This window comes from Chinchilla lanigera, unplaced genomic scaffold, assembly GCF_000276665.1.
Source record: "Chinchilla lanigera isolate Chin_1 unplaced genomic scaffold, ChiLan1.0 scaffold00035, whole genome shotgun sequence".
NCBI lineage: Eukaryota > Metazoa > Chordata > Mammalia > Rodentia > Chinchillidae > Chinchilla > Chinchilla lanigera.
The window spans coordinates 8,481,252-8,496,843 of NW_004955436.1; the positions used below are offsets into that span (position 1 = coordinate 8,481,252).

The following is a 15,592-nucleotide window of genomic DNA, read 5'->3' on the forward strand; positions in this document are numbered from 1 at the left end:
ACGTTAAACTCCTGGGATTCAAAAGGCTATGACTGGTTCTTGCTTTTGTGGCAGAGCATATTATTGTCACTGCTGAGACCAAGACAGTTCACTGCATCCAGGTCTTGCATTGACCCGCCACCCTGTGAGTACTCCCAAGTTCAGGATGCCAACTGGTGCTGGCCTCGCTGAGTTTGGGGTGTCACGGATGCATTCTGGGTTTCCATTGGGTAAACTACCAACAGGATGGACAGAAGAGGGTCTTTGAGTGTCTGGAGTCTATCCAGGCCATTCTGGGCATATGGGAAAAAAAGGGGTTCTCCTGTTCCCCAGTGTAAGTGTCTGTCTAGAGAGCGACTCCCTCTGGAGCTATGCTTCTAGCCTTGGGTTCTAACTTAATGAAATTCTAGAGAATGTATTCTTTTCCCCACTTGAAATACTTCATATACCTATCTCTACCATGTTTCTTGCTCAGAAGGCAGCTCTGTGTGCAATCTATTAGACAGTGAAGTGTGGGCAGCAAGCTTTACTAGCAATACAAGGCTCCAAGTGAAATAAGTAGAGGCAGAAATACCTGGTTTTATGAGAAGCTGGTCAAACAACAGGTTGGGGATAATTCTTCTCTCCAAGAATGAAGTCCTAATCCATGCTCATGGTTTCAAACACATCATTGCAGACAAACACGTCAGTCTCAAAACACATTACTTAGTCCTCACGAGAGCCATGTTTCATCTACTCCCCATATTTTTCGTAGCTATTTTTTGGGTGTCAAAATTACCTGTTGTCTTGATGCATTAGCATCGTACTTGATAAATCTACATAAAGATATTTTTTTAAAAAAATCCATATATAGATTTATAAAGCCAAGGTATTTATGAATCTATGTGATTTTTGGAACTGTGACCAACATATGGGTGGTCAGCTTTGGGCAATCATGATAGTTAATGACTAAGAAATAATTACTAGAGAATTAGTCCACGTTTACAGTCATCCTGTCAGTTTAATCATTTATGAAGAAGACTACAGATCAATTTGTAAAAGCAGGAGGCAAAAAAATTAGAGTGATTTGTTTAAAAAATGTATTTTCTTACCTGAAATATGTTCGTGCTTGGGCTTCTTATTGAATTTGGTAGTGGTAAGATGAGTCTGGTCTTTTTACAGAAAGAAGCAGTCTTCAGTGTTTTTACAGCATTGGTTATTACAGAAATTATACTTCTTTTACTTCTGGTCTTGAAGGGTGAACAAAATAAACAAACTGAAAATGCTACAATGAATGGTAAATGATGAAAGACTTACAGTACAAAAAACAGTGTAAAAAGGAAGACGAGTTTAAATATTGTTGTGTAGGAAAGTGAGGAAAATAATACAAGGATGAGGATAAGTAAAATGATGGGCTGGAACATCTGGAGAGGTAAACGCAGAGACAAAAAGGAGAGTTAATTAACAACAGTTTCTCAAGCCTGCATTTAAATCAACCAGTCCAAATACTCACTCAAAATAAAGAAACCCCCCTTAAACCTGTATTTACCAAACCTGAAATTATTACTTATAGACAATGCTTTCTCTCACTTTGATTTTGATTTTTCCCCCCGAGAATATAACTAAAAGACCACATGCTCAAGTATTAAAAAACATGGAGCAAGGAAATGAAAAACTAAATATCTGATATAAAAAATAGAAGAAAGTAAATTTTAACATTTCAAAACCCAAGTTTCATGATAAAACTGTTTTCCCCCATCGCAGCAAAGCATAGCAACGTGCAAGATACATAAGCGGCAGGGCTGCGATGTTTTGCTAGCCGTGATGGACAAGCACTGAATCTAACGTCATGCTTCTGCATAAGCTGAAAGGTCAGTGTCTGGCGCGTCTCAGAAGCCATGCATGCCGCTGTACTTCCGTGGGTTCTCCAATGGATACAGGACACCAGGCTCGCCAGAGGGGCCAGCGCTGCCCGCTCTGCTTCGTAAATTATATTCTACGTGGTTAACTCTGACAAAACGCACTCATCTTCCCGTGGCCACCAGACCTGGCCAAAGCAGCTCAGTCCCATTCATCCGGAGCCTCTACAAATCAGGATGGAGGAAAAATACTGGTTTTCCCTGTTATGGAATCATTATTTCCATGTCCCTGGATTAGTGTGGGCTGAAGGCTACCGCAGAACAGTCCTCCGCCGGACCTGAGCTCTTCACCCACAGTGACTGACTCTAGAAATAAGGCTGTGTTATTGCAATTTACACCAAAGGGGAGGTGCCCCCCGTGCCTTTCGGTAGGGCTCTAGGTATGAGACCCTCTGTACCACTGACTTCTACTTGGATCAATAGTTCTCCAGCATTGTTGATTATCTAGTAATTTTTTTTTTAAATCTTAAACTCAGTGACTTACAAGCCTCCAATCAACATTTTGACTAGGAATCTTCAAAGGTGGATTTGAGGTTTGTAAGTGAAGATTCCTATTCAGGACCTTCTTGCAGCGAATGGTGCTGAATCCTGGAATACTGAGTAAAACTGAAAAATATGGACCTTCTAAAATGGCACCTTAAAATCCATTCAGCTGCACATGAAAATTGAGGGTGCTGGTGTTACATCTCCCCTTTCGAAGGAAGGGGCTGGCGACTCGGGTTGGGTCACAGAAACCTGAGGCCTGAAGGAGGGACAGTCGGGCGCACCGTGGGGCTGGGCTCCCGCGGGGCTGCGACCTGGGCTTGCCCCGCCGCAGGGCTGGGGACAGGGACGCTGGTCGGGATCGGAGACTGCCCACGGGCACCGCAGCTCCAGCCTCGCCACGCACGGCCAGGCGCGCACTAGGCAGAGCTGTACCTGACTCACGGATATGGGCTCCTCGGCACCCCGGTCGTCGCTGGCCTTGGGCACCTCGAGGCGGTCGATGAAGGTCTGCAGCTCCTTGCGGAAGGCCTTCATCTGCGCGTTGATGCGGTAGAGCAGCTCGTGCTCGCGGATGCGGCTGCCGTCGTCCTCCTCGTCCAGGAGCCCGAACAGGTCCCCATTGGCCACGTAGATGCGCGCCTCGGTGATGATGGTGCTGGTGTCGGCGATGAGCCGGTCGATGGTCTTGCCCAGGCGCTCGGCCTCCGAGCGGATGTCCTTGAGGTGCTGGCGCTCGCACAGGCCCCGCGGCCAGGGCGCGGGCGCGGGGTGCAGGCCGCGCGTGGGTGTCAGGCAGCGCGCGTGCCGCGCCTCCTCCGGCTCGCTCTCGCCGCCAATCGGGCCCTCGCGCTTGCGGTGCGGTGGCCGCGCGTCGTCGTCACTCTCCTTCTTGCCTGTGTCACTCTCGGCGTCGCTGTCACGCGGGCTGCCACGGATGCCCAGGTGCGAGGCCAGGTCGTAGCGCTGCATGTTGGACATGAGCACGCGGTTCTCGTACTGCAGCTGCATGACCTTGCCGCTCAGCTCGTTGATCTGCAGGCGCGCCGCCTTGAGCTCCTCCTGCAGCGCCTCGCTCTTGGCGCTGTCGTGGTGCCGCGCGCTGCTGTCGTGGCCCGCGCCCGCCGAGGACTTGTACTTGTACTTGGTGAGCTCGGCGGTGATGCGCTTGTTCTGCTCCTCCAGGTCGGCCACGTTCCTGCGCAGCAGCTCCGTCTCATCCTCCACCAGCTGCAGGTGCTGCCGCAGCTCCGACAGTGACTCGCTCTGCTCGCGCATCAGCGGGTTGGCCGCGCCGTTGCTGAAGTCGTCCCCACGCAGGTCGTCCAGCTCCGCCTTCAGGCCGCGGTTCTCCACCTCCAGTTCCACGATCTTCCGGCCCAGGATGTTGGCCTCCTCCTCCACCAGCCGCAGCCGCAGCTTGAGCTCGGCCTCCCGGGTGCTCGGGGGCCCCCCCGCCTCTCCTTTGGGCAGCGGGCTGTCCAGGTCCCCGTAAAAGGATCTGTACTTCTGGAGCTCGTGCTCGAACCTGTCCTTCTCTTTGTCAATCTTGGCCATCTTCTTCCTCATCAAAGCGGCTTCTTCTTTGACGAACTGCAGCTGGCATTTTAGATCTTCATTGTCCTCCTTGTTTGGGGGGAAGAGGGAAAAAGACAGATCATTTTTATGGAAACGAGAGACACAATCAAGCCAGGACATCTGCAAAAATCATTTCTTTTTTCTAATTAAGATGTAATCGCACACAGAAGTAGAAATTACATGTTTTCTTCAAAGCTCTTGCATTCTTCAAGATTAGAACACTATTATATCCTGGAAACAAAAAGGAAAAGAAACCAGCATTGAAAACACTTCCGCCACTACTCTACGGAGATGATTATATGTTGTAACTGCACACCGCCGTTTGGTGACCATTTCAATAATGCTTTTGTTTCATTCTCCGTGTAGTCCAATTTCCCCTAACTGTACTGCATGTGGAATCTCTTCACCCTGGGGAACACCTGGCCCATAGGCAGTCACCACCACTTACTGAGCATGCGCTCGGGAGCCAGAAGCCAGTGAGGTTCTTTTCTATTGTGATTGAACTTAATATTCACAGTCACTGGATAAATCGTTATTGAAACAGATTAAAGATGTTCAGTGACTTATCCAAGGTTACACAGCCAGTAAATGGGAAGAGAAAAAGGTGAAATTTGAATTTGTTTGGGTCTGAAACTAAGGCTCATCATTGTTCTGCTATCCAGAAAAGGATCTTCCCTCTGTCTTTGTTCAAAGAGGAATTTTTTTTTTCTTTTTTTGGTGCTGGGAATCGAACTCAGGACTTCACACTTGCCAGGCAGGCACTTGTACCACTGAGCTATATCTTCAGCCCCAAAGGGGAATTGTTTAAAGTCTGACGAGGAGGGAAGGCTTGGCCCCAGGATGGTCCCGCCAGTGAGAAACTACAGCTACTCTGCACTGCCTCTAAAATGGAATGCAGCGGCATCAGTCCAAGGAGGGAGCTGGTTCCACCTGCTAAAAAGTTAACGGAGTAGGCCCTATAGATGGCCTCTCCCCCATTCATATGACAGCCCTGAAAAACCTCAAAGAGAAACAGAAATGTATTCATTCCCTGAGAGCTGTTAGAGAAATACATTATCATGTCTAAGGATCTATTTCCCAAGGATGATTTCTCAAGATTCTCTTTGAGTATGTCCTTTGGGCTAATTGTCTGACCTCTGTGGCTTTTGCTTTCCTCATTTTAATGTTTCTTCTCATGGTGCTGGTGATAGAATCCAGGGTCTTACACATGCTAGGTAAATCTCTACCAGTGTGCCATACCCACAGCCCTCCTCACTTTTAAAATGGGAATAAAAATCCCTTTCTCACTCAGTGCTGTCACCTGCATCTGAGATGCATTCTCCTAAGAAAGCAGGGGAGGTAAGAGGGAAGATGAGCTTCTGCCAGAGATATCAGCAGATCTGGCTGAGAGCCTCTGAGATGAAGAGGGCCACTGGGGCACATGGAAGTCCTGTCCTCCCAGCTACTGGGGACAGCAGAAGTGGTGGAGAGCTGCAGGGTGTGCACGCCTCAGTGCCCCAGTCCTCCTCTCCTTAAATCCTCATAGCCACCTTTCGAGTAGGTGAAACTTCTACCCCTTACAGATAGGAGAGGTTTCTTGACACATTGAGCACATGTTAGTCAGGGCACAATCGATATTCAGATTTGATTCCAAGACTCTGTGCCTTGCACTGGAATGGAGAATTCTATGCCTTGCCCCAGTATGGAGAAATTTTTTTATTGTATGGTTTTCTAAAGACCTCACAAGCCTCTGTCACCTTTCTACAACGTTCTTTTCTTTACTCTCCCTGTGCTATAGGAGCAGCTGTTCCATGGACCTATTCATTAGGAAAGAACAAGATTAGCACCCTGGGTACAGTTCTCAAATACAGCAGCACATCACGTAATAATGGCACACTGCTATGTGCTTACAATGTAAAAGCAATTATAATAGGGATGGCAGCGCTGGCTTTAGAAACAAATATATTAAATGCTTTATAACATCTGTAGCTACAGCTGCATAATTGATATGCATAACTTGATCGTTTTGCATAAGTCTACTTGGACATTATTTCAACTTACACAAGTAGCTAATTATAATACTCATTGAGAGGTGTTGGATGTATTAGTTGAAATCTTTCCACATACCTCAGTGGGAGTCTGTTGAGCCTTTTTTTCTGATTTTGGCAAATCTTTGCTTCCTCTTCTTTTTAATGACAACTAAAACAGAGGATGAACATGTTTAGTTTGGTAGATGGTAATTGTAATTCAATTTTGTCTTTAAGTATCCTACTCTCATAAGACAAAACCAAGACAAAAAAGAGTTCAATAATCATAAAGAAGGAAAAATACTCCAACCAGATAGATTTAGGTAATTTTTTACTTTAAACTGGGAATGTAGCTAGCAATTATCTGACTAATTTGAAGTATAAGAAATGTAGTGTGAAAATGCAGAAAAACTCAGATGAAATATAGCTAAAACCATATGCTATACAGTTCAGATGAAGGCAAATGGTTGTTAGGATTGTATATCACTAAAGAATTATGTATTGGAGTCAGGTTGATAAAAGCTTGTAAGGACAAATTCTCAGTGGATTTATGCAGAATTTAAAGAATCTCATAAGCAAACATGATGTACATAAGGTGTGAGTGAAAGCTATGATGAATAAGTTTTAAAAATTTCATTGTAGTAAAAGGTACACTGTCATTAAACCCCCTCAAAATATTCCCACTCACTTTGAACACACTTATCTCATTGTTCCTGCTACTTTCTGAATGCTTTTGTGTTTTAAGTTTCATGGTCCTGGATGCCTCAATATCCTGAATCCATTAAAAAAAATTGCCTTCCATGGCCATTTTGATGTTAAAGAAGAGATAAAAGTTGCAGGGTCTCAGATCAGGTGACTAGAGTAGATAAGAATTCATATTCATGCTTTTACAAGGGTCCCTTTCCATTGAATGACACAGTAAGATTCACGGCAGTTTTGATCACACCTTGTAAAGACATGAATGAGAACATGCAGTCCTGCTTTAAAAAGGGGCATGAATCATGCGGTAAGTGTGTTTGGAGTCAGAGGGAGTAGTTAGAGAGGGACTAACAACGACGTCTCTTTTACTGTAATAATTTTTAAAAAATTTACATATCATGTATTTTAGGCACACCTCATACATGTGTAACACAACAGGCAGTGTCACAGATGTCGAGAAATGAGAAAGTTCAGGTACAGGTGGATTGGGAGCAGCTCTAGACCCACTGGTGTGAGACAGGAATGTGGGCTTTTTGAAGACAAGTTGGGAACAGGATTGTTCCGTAAAATCTCTCACATTTTATTGGCTGGTCCTAATTAAAATTCAAACACACACTTTGTAATTCAGCATACTAACTAGAGCCAAACTGTTTCATGGGCCAGCAGTATATAATCATTCTGCTCAGTTCCATTTCCCAACCAATATGATAACAATGCTTTCTCTATGTAAACACTAATTATCCAAGTGTTTGAATATGTACTATATGCCAGCTATTGACTTGGAGACTCAACATTCAATTAGACCCCACACCTACCATCAAGAGACTCAAATTTAGCAGGAGAGACAGGGAACCAAATAACTGCAGCAGGAGCTCGTAAACACCATGCTTTACATTATGCAAACGAGGGGCCTATGTGAGATTAATGGTTGCCATTTGGCAGATGGTGGGAAAAATATTTGAACTAATTAGTGTAGAAAACAGGATGTCTTAAAGTGAAAGACAGGACAGGGATAGAGACTAACAGTGGATGCAGGATGGCTTCTAAAAAGAGGGGATTTCATGGATTTGCAAAGAACTGAAAATTGAATGCTTCACATATTAATTTCAGATCCATTTCCAGTGTTAAAGAAGGAGTATGTTCAGGCAGAGGGGGTAGCAGAATACAGAGTTGCAACTGCTTTCACCTGTACGACACTGAAACCACTGAGACAAATGAGTAGCCCATGCCACGTGGTCATTTATTTCTAGTTCTTTTCAGAAAGAAATTCTCTGCATTGCTTGTGTCATCTTAGAAATGGAAACTGCAGGGCCTGACTCAGCATAACCAGAAGTGACTTAGGAACCAATCGCAGAAAGGATTCCCCAAATACCAAGAACATGGAGAGCTGTGTTAGAGAACCTACAATATTCTAGAAAGGGGCTACCTCTAGGGAGCACTAAATTCATTTTGCTAAGTATTTATTGAATGAATTTATGAATGAATTTCATATTGAATTCATTCCATTACATGTGTATTTGGTAAGTGCTAATGCACTTCGTAAGGAATGTATGCCACAGCAATACTAAAACTAACTCTGCTCTTTAAGGGATTTTCTATTTTACTCTGCCTGGTCTACTCAGCTTACAATTTATCAACAGGAGAAAAGCAATGATAATGAAAAAACAACATTAATTGGCCCCGATTGAGCACTAATTCATGTCAAACTCTCTGTACATCATCTCAACCAGTTTTTAAAAACATCTTTTTCACCATCACTTTGTAGATGCTTAACCGACAGCTTACAAAGTTAGATAAATAATCTAAAGTAGTGTTTCTCACAGTGTGTCACTGGAACAGCATCATCAACATTACCTGGAAAACTGTTGGAAAAGCAAATTTTCAAGGCCCATCCCAGACCCACTGAACTGGCCCTTCAGAACTCTGAAGAAGGGGCCCGGCTATCTGTCACTTGCAAAGCTCAGTAGGTGATTCCTAAACTGCAACTAAATCAGACTCTGACCAAGTTTCTCTGCTCTCTATCGCTGTTATCTGTTAGATCACAGAGGACAAAGGCTTAACCCAGTCAAGGGCTTGAGACAGTGGTGGTAGCTAGGGATGACTTCCTGGATGAAGAAGCAGCTCATCTTCAACCTGGCAGATGTGCAGTCACCAATGGAAGACAAAGAGAGGGACAGGCATTAGAAAACATCCCAGAATAACAGACAGGAGAAGAGTGACGTGAGATTTGCTGGTGTCCTAACTCAGAGCTTGAGGGACAGTGAATAAGGTTGGGATTTGTCTCACTCAGTTTAACTTAGTTGTAGTGATGGGCTTGAAGGAAAGACTGTCATAATTAGACTGTCACAGTTCAGAAACACACACAGGTGACTGTCTAAATTGACATGAGATAAAGGAATGACATGCAAAAGTTCTGAGGGCAAGTATGGTGTAGTTCTAAGAACATTTTCTGGTCTTTGTGGGTTCCTTTTGTTGAGTTTCTTGCATATATATGTCCATATATATATATATATATATATAATCCATACTATATATACACACATACTATATATATAATCAGTACTACATACACATACATGTAGACATATATGCATACTACATATATATAGTATTATGAGAAACAAATATGATTGAAACTATGGTTAAGAAATATTTTACTCTCCTCCTTAAGAGCTGCTTATGATCATAAAAAGATGCCATTAGGTAAATAACTCAGAGCAATCAATGAAGAAGAAACAAAACACTAGAAGAATAGAAGAAGTATGATTCCAGATCTAGGGCATCAGAGAAAATAATCTACCTTTCAATTTCAACAGAAATAAAACTGCATGAGCGGCAGGAGGAAAGATTCAAGGAACGAGCATGCGGAGCTGGTGCCCAGCTTCTGCAGGGAGGGGGCAGGGTGACTGTGGAGATGGGGCAGTAGCGACACTGAAAAGCTCAGGGTCAGCTGAGGTGCTGAGAAACTACGATGCTATCCTGGAGGCAAAGCTAAAATGAGACCTCTGAGCTAAGGCAGAACAAATGCCGAAACTAGGGCGTTTTTTCCTAAGAGGTGCTTTCTATTCCACTTCTATTTAAATATCACTTGAGTTGTTGAACTCAAATGAAGCTCTGAAAAAAAAAGGTTTGATTTCAATTGCCCTTAAGGTGCCTCGAGGAGTTCTGGAACGTTTAAGTATCACATTTAAATTTTTGATAAATATTTAATCATTTTTTCATATTCCAGCAGGTTTTTATTAAACATTCAGACTTGTATGAAATAAAGATGAGAGATTTATAAGGGTGGAGAATAATGTTGGCCCCGTCCTGCAACGATAAAACTGTCAAGCTGCTCGCATCGTCCTGCCGGCCTTTATCCTTTATGAGCAGTGTCAGAGGCAGGAACAAAATTGCAGACTTTTGTCTATTGGCAAAACAGGCATTTCAGATGGTTCTCCAGACAAATACATGAAAAACATTTCTTGTCCAATCCTTAATTCTTTGAATTCTTAGCATCAGCTTATCCAAAAGAGGCTGCTGTTGTTTTTAGCCATGTAAAGGCCAGGAGTTAGAGAATTTTGCCAAAAATTATGTTTGCTCAGCAAGTATATAAATAGGTTGGTTGTGCTCTAAGCTGTTTTGACATTGTCTTTCTTTCTCCATTTTAATTTGATCCCCTCCTTAATAGATAGCATCTTTATGTTTTCATCCCATAAACAACAGAGAAGAACCAGCCTAAAATGCTACTGAAAGACACATTATGTATATCAAGGTCTCCTCTGTTGATAAAATTAAAGAGAGATCCACTTGTATGCTAAGCCAACTATAGCTCCGTGAATAGCTAGGATTTCTAAATTGAGTATTACATATGTGCTGTGCACTTCTCTAAGCACTTTAATTGCTTCTACTCACTTAATCTGACAACAGCCTTATGAGTTTGACAGCATTATCCTGATCACAAAAAGGATAAACCACCTAGTTAGAACTAGGACGACATTCACCCTGCTTGAGAGCTTTGGCTCTGAACAACTACATTATATTGCAGCTCCAAAGGAAGAAAAGTACAATCTTGCAAACAGGGTTTGACTATTTCTGAGCTATAAGCACAGCTGCATGGGTTTGCAGCACCCGGTCACACATATTACACACACGCATTTCAACATGAGGACAGCACACACACACGCTCGCTGGTTCTCACCGTCGAGCTGTACTTGCGACTTCAAGGCAGCACTGGGAGGGAGGTCCGCAGATGCCTCTCTGAGGACTGGAGGGAAACTGAAAGCCCCAGGAGCTCTGTCGCTATCGGGTCTTGGGAGTGCAGGAGGGACTCTTGTCCCTGGGGGTCCTCTTTCCCTTCGGTGATAGCCTTGACACTTACCAGTAAGTTTGGCAGAAGAGGGACAGGGAGGGTGGGGAGATCCAGCTCAGCAACACTCCGTGCAAGCTCACCCTGAGAACTCGAGACAGCTGGGGAGCTGCATGCTAAGGCATGAGCTCAGGGCTGGAGGGGAATGTGGGTGCAAGAGGCGGATACTCAGATGATCAGTCTGTGCTGTTCCTCTGCACAGAATCTCCAGTGTTTTTCCATCTTGCTCAGACAGCCGTGCTTTACTGACACAAGACCTAGACTCCACACTGCAGTGATCCTACTAACATTTTATACAGACCTGACCGGGCTTTACAAAAGATACTGAGGTTTGGCCCAGGCATTTTTTTCTAAAGCTCCTAGAGTCAGGCTGTGGTGTAGCTGGCTCTGTGAACAATCACCACGGGAAGCACACTCAAGATTTCGGGTCTGTGGGATACAGTTTCCACGGCCTGCAGCGCACTTGCCTGGTGCACTCTCAGGACCTACTCGTAAGCTTCTCCAGGGACCTAATCAGCCTGCGCCAGACCACTCCACATGATAACAAGCACATCCCCGCTCTCTTCCTCCGGTGCTTGTCTTCCTAATCCCGCTGTATTTTTTCCCTATCTCCTCTCACCATCTGACCCATGTATTTGTTTCAGGTTTGTCTCCTCAATCTGGAAGGTGAGAGTCACGAGACTGGGATCTCAGTACTGGTCTGTTACAACCTCTGCTCTGAGAAATACACCTGGCATGAGGTCAGCGCTCCATCAGTATCAGTTCAAGGAAGAAATGAGTTCTCCAGCCTTATTTCTTATATAGATTTGTCTTGGAGGCATTAAGACGTTGATAAGTGACTCCAACAGACAAATGAAATCTACCTTTAAAATTCTACTTCAATATGTCCATTGAAAGCCGGGAAATAAAAATTTAACTTTTTCAAACAAAAAAGTTAAAGAGCAAAAAAAAAAAGTATGAGCTGAGATGTATGAAAATAAAATATATCACATACCTTCATTTTTTCTATTCTTTACTTGACTTTTAAACATCTATCTTTAACAGTGACATCAATTAAGATTCTGAACCTCAAAGTTGCTTTGTCAAGGATACCGGGTACCAACGCTTTTGATGGCCAATCTGCCATAATGCTTCCTATCACAGGCTCCTCTCTCCGGGTTTCTCTCCTGTCACTGGTCCTCCAGACACTCATGTCTGTGCCTCTCCCTTCCTGCCCTGAAGTTCAGGACACTGAGACTTCTCTGAGCTGCTGCCGGTGCTCTCCTCTGTGCTCTCAGTCCCGCAAGAGGGGCCTACGCAGGCATCAGGCCAACAGAGCTCCTGACATTTTCCTTGGGAAAATATGATCATTCTGCTGAGACCTAAGTCACTTCCCACATAATGCAATTCACCAAGAGCTTCAAAAGACATTCTGGAAGTTATAGGCATAAAGAGATCTAATCTTTGGCCTCAGTCAGTGTCTTTTCTATATTAGACTGAAGACTTTTATTAGTGATTAAGGCTCTCCATAGTAAACTGTTTACAAAACTAGTTGTATTTTTTTCCCTTACTAGAATGCAGAAGCAGAGCTGGGCATGATGGCACATGCCTGTAATCTCAGTACTCAGGAGGCTGAGGCAGGAGGATCGTTGAGTTCAAGGCCAGCCTGGGCTACAAAGTGCGCTCAAGCCCAGCCTGAACTGCATAGCAAGACCCTGTCTCAAAAAAAAAAAAAAAAAAAAAGACCTCACTAGTATGCAGGAGCATTTGTAATGCCCCTCATTAAAAGGCACCGATTATTTCGTGTAATTTTACACTAGGCGCTCCTGCGACCTGCTCTGACCAATAAAACATGGGAGAGATGGCAGGTGAGCTCTGAGCATAGTCAAGACACTTTACACACTTCTGCTCACTGTCTCTGGGAAATCTCCTGTCTTTAGGTACCAAGTCTAGGGCAGCCTCCTTGATCAAGGATTCATGTGGCACAGTTGCTCCCACTGCCCCGGCCAAGTGCCAACAAACCTGCAGAAATAGGCCCTCACAGATGATTATCAGCTGGCCCCAGATACATGCGAGAACTCAGCTGTGAAGAGAATTACGCAAAGAGTGAACCACAGAATTATGAGATAAACGTCTGACTGCTGCATAAGCCACCCACTAAGCTTTAGGAAGATTTGTTATGTTTTTGGTTTCTTTTTTGGTGCTGGGAATTAAACTCAGGACCTTGCACTTACCAAGCAGGTGCTTGTGCCACTGAGCTATACCCCAGCCCCTAGGAGGATTTATTTCCCAGCATGAACTAACTGATACAGGTATCAAATATTTTTCATCATTGAGATTAAAAAAGGCAGTAGGCTTGGCCCATATTTATGAAACATATTCCTTGTTCTAATTTTAGAAAAAAAGGAAAAAGAGATGTAAATGTCCCTTAGAAAGAGTTAAAGTGAGTTATCTAATTCAGGAAAAATAAAAATCAATATATTTTTCTTGTCTTTATTTTTCCCCTGCCTTTGCCAATATTTTGACTGTACAAAAGATTTTTTTAATGAAACGGAACATTAAGTAAATTGTTTTAAAAACTCACATTTCAGTTCTAAATTGCAGATCCTTCTTTTAATACAAGTGAGAGTTCAATTAGCACCAAAGGTGTGATATGAGTTAAAAGCTAGTGAAGTTCACCTAATATTCAAGCTTCTTACTGAGCCTAGATCAGACATTTTTAAAGTATTACTGCCATTTGACCTTAGCTTTTATACTTCGTTTTTGGGAGGAGGAGGTACGCACATCTTCACAGAGTTCCCCTGGAACAAACCTTTTAATTTAAGTCTGTCAATTCTACCCTTAATTTTAGAATATTTTGGTTCTCTCCCTTTTCTATAGTTTTCCTAGTCAGGGGAAGAAAAGTAACTCTAAGTAACTCTAAAGTGACACAAGACTCTAAGTCAGAGTTGAAACACAAAGGCAAATTTAAAGGAAGCTGGACCCAGAGAATTCTCAATTGTTACCTAAGGACTACGTTTTCTAGGCTGCTCCTGAGAGCAAAGAAGGCCAGGATTGAGAAGGGAATAGAATGGCAAAGGAAGGAACATAAAGTCAGCCTTAATTCACCTTCTCTATAAAAAACCTTGGAAGTGGATGAAGAATTCAAATCTGGAATTTGTTCCCAGAAGGTAATAACTTTTTATTCGTGGTGAAGATGGTAATCTGCTTCTGAGGATGGTCACAAAGGTAGGTACCAGAGGTGCAGAGACGAATCGGGCGCACAGACTTCTATGTCACGGAGGTAAAGACGCACATCCACGACCTGTCATCAGCTTACTTCTGCCAGACACTGCTGCTCTTCCTCGACCTATAGACCCAGGCTTCGTTCCTGTCTTCTGAGTTATGAGGCCACCAAACTTATTTTCTCTTATGTCCAGTAAATGTCTAAATAAAAACAACTTTTTTAAAATTTTATTTATTTATTTTTTTGTCTTTTTTTGAGACAGGGTCTCGCTATGCAGTTCAAGCTGGCCTTGAGCTCACTTTGTAGCCCAGGCTGGTCTTGAACTCTCAACGATCCTCCTGCCTCAGCCCCTCAAGTGCTGGGATTACAGGGGTGTGCCACCACACCCAGATAAAAACAACTTTTAAAAGCTGGAAAAAACTACTTATTTTTCTACTTTAAAATCTTTGACCCAATGCTAAATTTAAATAGCTAAGCTCAAGTTCCTCATCAATTTTCTTTTATTAAAAGAGTCCAGTGAATTTTCTTTTTTAGGGGCTGCTTCATCCTTTTCTCCTTGTGCTAAAGCAGGTATGTACAGTAATGGTCAGAATGACTACAATTACATGAATTTACTATTTTATGGAATACTAACAAGTGAATTCTGCAGACTGACAAAGAGAACGTCAGGCTACCTTCTTTTTCCTTTGGTGCCAATAATTTAAATGCCTCTGCTCTTTTCATAGCATATTATGGTACTTACTAACAGTTCTCAAATATCTTAGACTGGAACCAGCTCTCCATGACTAGTGTAATAGTGAAAGTTAGGTAAAGCAGAAACTTGAAAAGTAAAATGTTGAGCTTAACTTCAGAGAACCTAAGAGGTCTAAGGGTCCTGGGCTAGCAGAGGGAAGAAGAGAAGCAGAGGTTTCTTTTGTTAGTGGGATGTGCTTGCTGCAGAATCAGAAGCAGAACTGAGAGGAAACCATAATAATTGGGGCTTATAAAATCTTTGTGAAAATAATCTACTCAGGTTTGGACCCAGTAACTGCCTGCCTTCCATTTTATAGTTCAGATTGTATGGCCAAGATATTTCCTGGATCCACAGGAAGAACTGTTGTCTTTATTCTCCAAGTTTCTTTGGGATCCCCGGGGGCTCAAGGCTACTGGTCAGATAGGTTTTGAGACACGTAACTCTTTGATTATCAAAGAAACCCTTTTCTGGAGCTGGGTAAGGGTTGCTATGTGGTCTGCCAAGTTATCAGTAAGAAACTGTTATTAAAGCAAGACCACCTTGCTTTAAAAAAGCAAAGGCCATGCAACAAGACGTTCTTTGATATTCATATCATATAGTACACTTGGATGCATATCATAAGAAGATTTCAGAAAACTTTGCAGAAGAAAATGCATTTAAGAG

General features: G+C 43.1%; 1 protein-coding gene across 3 annotated transcripts in view; it reads right to left on the reverse strand.

The window, feature by feature from the left end:
- Window positions 1-1,114: 1,114 nt before the first annotated feature.
- Window positions 1,115-15,592, reverse strand: part of Soga3 (SOGA family member 3) — a gene marked incomplete at its 5' end in the record, with an annotated part of 35,256 nt that continues 20,778 nt past the window's right edge. The window contains 3 exon segments of one of the 3 annotated variants that reach the window (XM_013516632.1): window positions 1,115-1,382; window positions 2,805-3,986; window positions 6,045-6,116. In XM_013516632.1, coding sequence (XP_013372086.1) covers window positions 1,272-1,382; window positions 2,805-3,986; window positions 6,045-6,116 — 1,365 coding nt within the window. 3 annotated transcript variants of the gene reach the window in all.